General features: G+C 37.9%; 1 protein-coding gene across 1 annotated transcript in view; it reads left to right on the top strand.

Moving 5' to 3' along the window:
- Positions 1–5,262, top strand: part of LOC109974976 (inhibin beta A chain-like) — a 13,076-nt gene extending 7,814 nt beyond the window's left edge. Inside the window, exon 2 of the mRNA XM_020625466.1 lies at positions 3,099–5,262. Within this exon, the coding sequence (XP_020481122.1) occupies positions 3,099–3,916 (818 nt within the window). The 3' untranslated portion in view covers positions 3,917–5,262. The remainder of the gene's footprint in view (positions 1–3,098) is intronic.
- Positions 5,263–5,626: the final 364 nt, after the last annotated feature.

Raw genomic sequence — 5,626 nt, 5'->3', positions numbered from 1 at the left:
TGAAAAGTTGTCCAGCATACTTTTAGCTATACAGGCCATCGAGGTCTTGATCTGTTCAACTCTTCAAGGACATCCCTGCTTGTACTCAAATTTTTCATAACATTTATACTTTTTAATCTATTCAGCTTTATATTTTTGCAATACAAGTCAATGGGAGCTCAAAGTGCTGAGTCAATGACACAGTCTTGGTGTCATCTGGTGTTTCATAAAATGCAGTGCAATTGAGACATGCCCCAACATAACTCCTCTCTCTGTCTCTCTCCCCCTCCCCTTCACCCTCTCCCTCTCTATTGCCCCTCCCCCCTCCCATACCAACATGTTCAGCTCCACAAGGACATTCATGCTTCTATTCAGAATGTTTCTAAACTTCATACTTTTGAAATATGTAGCTTTATTTTGAAAGTTTTGCACCATTCAAAAGAATGGGGAAATTCTACTTCAGCATACTTTCAGCTAGCAAAACCATTCAGGTGACAAAGTCTTCAGCATATTCAGGGCGATCTTTCAGCAATTCGCATCCACACATGCATTTTCGACAGGAAATGCAGTTTTCTAGTTATTATTCTGATTTCTTCCATCCTTTTTTCGGCACTTAATTGCTTCAGCATACTTTCAGCTAGCAAAACCATTCAGGTGACAAAGTCTTCAGCATATTCAGGGCGATCTTTCAGCAATTCGCATCCACACATGCATTTTCGACAGGAAATGCAGTTTTCTAGTTATTATTCTGATTTCTTCCATCCTTTTTTCGGCACTTAATTGCTTCAGCATACTTTCAGCTAGCAAAACCATTCAGGTGACAAAGTCTTCAGCATATTCAGGGCGATCTTTCAGCAATTCGCATCCACACATGCATTTTCGACAGGAAATGCAGTTTTCTAGTTATTATTCTGATTTCTTCCATCCTTTTTTCGGCACTTAATTGCTTCAGCATACTTTCAGCTAGCAAAACCATTCAGGTGACAAAGTCTTCAGCATATTCAGGGCGATCTTTCAGCAATTCGCATCCACACATGCATTTTCGACAGGAAATGCAGTTTTCTAGTTATTATTCTGATTTCTTCCATCCTTTTTTCGGCACTTAATTGCTTCAGCATACTTTCAGCTAGCAAAACCATTCAGGTGACAAAGTCTTCAGCATATTCAGGGCGATCTTTCAGCAATTCGCATCCACACATGCATTTTCGACAGGAAATGCAGTTTTCTAGTTATTATTCTGATTTCTTCCATCCTTTTTTCGGCACTTAATTGCTTCAGCATACTTTCAGCTAGCAAAACCATTCAGGTGACAAAGTCTTCAGCATATTCAGGGCGATCTTTCAGCAATTCGCATCCACACATGCATTTTCGACAGGAAATGCAGTTTTCTAGTTATTATTCTGATTTCTTCCATCCTTTTTTCGGATCTAATTAATGCAGCATACTTTCACCTAGAAGGGCCATTGAGGTATCAAACTGTGTATCGCTTGTATTATTGTTTGTAACATTTAGCTTTTTTTCAGCAGATTTTCACATCTTAATATCTTCAGCATACCTTCAGCTAAAACCACCATTTCAACTAATAACTATTCAGCAACTTCTCAACTATTCATACAATAAACAGCTTTTTGATATTTATTGTTTTTGCATAATTACCATTTACATTTCATGACTTATTTCAATAGCCACACATATCTCTGTGTGTAGGACTACTCTTTCTTTCTCATACACACACATACACACAAACACCTTTAATAGTTTTGAAAATATTCAAATATTCTATTTCAGGTAGCAAAATGTTCAGCTCTTCGAGGACATTCATGCTTCTATTAACAATTTTTCAAATTGCACTTTTAAAATATTTACTTTTATTCTGAAAAGTTTGCCCTTTCAAACGAATGGGGAAATTCTACCTAAGCATACTTTCAGCTATTTGCGGTATCAAAATGTTCAAGTGTCCCATTACATTCATGCTTTGTCTCAGAATTATAATACACTTCACACTTCTGAAATATTTAGCTTTATTTTGAAAATTTCCCCGCATTCAAATTAATGGGAAAATTGTACTTCAGCATACTTTCAGGTAGATATGCCATTCAGGTGTCAAAATGTTCAGCACATAGCATCCACACACATTTTCGACAGGAAATGCATTTCTCTAGTTCAAGTTGCTCTGAGTCTGCAGCACAGTTCTGTACTTGATAAAGTTTGTCCTAGCATGCACTGGAGCATATATCAGCTGATTCAGATATTAGGATATCATTAAATGGGCTTTATCAGTAAGAATGTCTCCCATAATAATGCTTCAGTAGAGGCAAATAGTTTTGTCCCTAAAGCCAAGCTAATAGTTTTAGCAGCTAAAGCTGACAAAGCCGCTTTTGTGACTAAAGCTAATTGAAGAGTTTTAGCAACTAAAGCTAGATATTTTAATTGTATTTTATTTTTATTGCTGGCTCACAAAGTACACTGAGAGCCTCTGTACCAGAGGCAAATTTGTTGTGTGTCTAATCATGCTTGGCCAATAAAGATAAAGGCTTTATGTAGTTTTAAGCCTAAAGCTATCAGTTTTTTTTTCAGCTAAAGCTAAACAGCAAGTAGGTTTTGTGGCTAAAGCTATCTAAGTAGTTTATGCACTTAAAGCTAACTGAGTTCTTTTTGCAGCTAAAGCTAGCCAAGTCATTTTTGCTGCTAAAGCTAACTGAGTAGTTTTTGTGCTTAAAACAAACAGTGTTTTTTTGGGGGGTAAAGTTAACCAAATACCTTTGTGCCTAAAGCTAAAAGAGTAGTTTTGAACTTCAAACTAGTCAAGTAGTTTTTGCAACTAAAGCTAACCATATAGTTTTTTTTTTTACATTTAAATCCAAGTATTTTTATGGCTAAAGTTAACTGAGTAGGGTTTGTAGCTAAAGCTAACTGAGTAGTTTTATTGTTTGAGCCAATTATTGTCTCTGTTACTTATTGTAACCATGATGACAAACACCCCTTGCATAATAAGTGAGCTGACTAGCTGGTGGAGTAGAGTGTTGTTAACCTTGCTAATGACCACAAAGAGACAAAACAGCAAGAACAATCTGGGGCCTACATTGTCATGACCTTCTGTCTCTTTTTGTCTCCATCAGGAGAGTCTCCAGGTGTGGTAGACTTCATTCTGTCTAAGGATGGCACTGATGCATCTCTGGTGGAGCAGGCCAACATCTGGCTCTTCCTCAAATTGTCCAAGACCAACCGCAGCCAAGTCAAAGTCACCCTTCAGCTTTTCCAGAAGAAACATCGACACCACCGCCCAATTTCACCACAGGACGATGATGACATGCTCCTGGTGGAGAAATTAGTGGATACCCGGCACAGTGGGTGGCACATCTTCCCCATCTCAGCAGTGGTGCAGGCGCTGTTGCTGAAGAGTGGCAGGAACATCACACTGAGCTTCCAGGTATCCTGCCCTCTTTGCTCCCATGCTGGCGCCACTCCCATGCTGGTCTCGCATAGCTCAGAGCACACAGCCAACCAGCGTGAGCAGTCCCACCGGCCCTTCCTAGTGGTCATTTTACGGGAGGGGGAGGCAGCAGCGCGGCGGCGCAGGAAGCGTGGGCTAGAGTGTGATGGTAAAGTGCGAGTGTGCTGCAAACGGCAGTTCTATGTCAATTTTAAAGACATCGGCTGGAATGACTGGATCATCGCACCACCTGGCTACCATGCCAACTATTGTGAGGGCGAGTGCCCATTGCATGTGGCAGGCATTGCTGGCTCCACACTGTCCTTCCACTCCACCATCATTGGACACTACCGCATGAGGGGCTACAGCCCCTTCCAGAACCTGCGCTCATGCTGCGTCCCCACTCGGCTACGAGCCATGTCCATGCTCTACTACAATGAGGAGCAGAAGATCATTAAGAAGGACATCCAGAATATGATCGTGGAGGAGTGTGGGTGCTCATAGAGAACCTGATCTGGATAGGTAGTCCAGAACTAAATGGACTGGGGCCTCTTTGGACTCAGACTCTCTGGACTTCAGCTCTCTAGAGGACTGGGATTATTTGGAGAGAGCGAGTCTCAACGTCAGCACTTTCCGAAGAAAAATAAAATATGGGATTTAAAAATGTGCCTAATATATTTTTCTACAAACATGTGGATTTATTTATGTGGGTGAGATGTTCTGCTCTGTCCTCAGAGGTGCCTGAAAACAAACAAACACAAACACTTATCCCAAATCTATGCAACTTGTATCTTATGGTATTGTTTTTGTTTACTTTTTCTGAATTTGTGTTGTTGTTGCAAGATACTTGAAAGAGTAAACTTAGCTGCTGGAATCAAACACTTCTATAAATGATGATGTTATAATTGTCTCTAAGCGTATTAATAATATTATTGTTGTCAATATTTTATTTGTGTTATGATAATGAAATATATTTTGCACTATTAGCAATGCACATGTTCAGGTTCACTTAAATTAGCTTGTCTGAAATACTAACATTTAAATGTATCTATCAAAATGCTGAAGGAAAAATATAAAATGCCCGTCATATGCAAATTTTCTAAATTGTAAGAAATTGTCCTTATCACTAAATCACACAATACTAAAAATCTTTACATTAAAAATATCTAAATGTCATCATATAGGAGCTGCGGGTTACACTTCAGCTGTCGAGGCTTCAGATTGGATAAAAGCATGTTGGTGAAATTTAGCAACAGCTGGTCAGTTGCTAGCAACTGTAGAACTAAAATTCTACATTTTGGGGAGCTACAGCACAATAGGAAAACAAGATGTCACAACTACCTATAAAAGTCTTTGTTTCTGCTATCTTAAATATCAAGTTACAGCTAGCCTTGCTAATCTTCAACAAAAACCAAAAATACAAAGTACAAGCACCCTTAAAAATTAAATGTTTGCTTATATACTGTATGTTAACCGCTAACTAGCTAACTGAAGGAGGATTAGCTTAAAAAATGTAAGCTATGTTATGAACAAAAATGCTTTAAATCAAGATGTAGAGCTATCATAAGGAGTTTCAAATATTTGTGCTTTTGTTCTTGACAAGTAATTAAATCAATTAGCAAAGTTATGATAGCATAGTTAGCAAAAATACAGAAATTTTAAATTATAAAGGTGATCTGAAAATGACAACTCAACAGTGGTTTTTGTTTTTGGGTAAAAGAAAACAAATGCCATCTGGTCAGATTTCTGAATTCAGATTTTGTACAGTTACGTGGTCATATTGGTTTTGTCTTAAAATATTTTTGATTATCTCAATTTTGTCACTGCAAACTAAACAAACAAAGAATAAAGAAGCGGTTGTATTCTGATTTTTTTGTTCAAAAATAAAAACAGAATTGAATGAAGCAGACAAAGAATAAAAAGTTTATTTTTTATTCTGTATTTATGGAGATCAAGATTCCGGTGTTGATATTGTGTTGTAAAACTCTAATGTACTTGTGGCATTTTTCCTAATCTAATTTATTTGACTTTTTTTCTTTTTGCCAATAAAGTTTAAAGGAAAGCAAAAATGTATCAATCCTTTGACTCTTCCCGTGTAGTAGTGCCTATGAAAAGATTGGAAATTAATGACATTATTGACATGCATTCTAGGATTGGTTTGGTTTGGTTTCCTCTCTCCCTCCTGTAGTGTGTCCTCTTTCTCTCTCTGTACCT

The sequence above is a fragment of the Monopterus albus genome, unplaced genomic scaffold, assembly GCF_001952655.1.
Source record: "Monopterus albus unplaced genomic scaffold, M_albus_1.0 scaffold355.1, whole genome shotgun sequence".
Lineage (NCBI taxonomy): Eukaryota > Metazoa > Chordata > Actinopteri > Synbranchiformes > Synbranchidae > Monopterus > Monopterus albus.
This window is presented reverse-complemented; position numbering and strand designations above follow the sequence as displayed.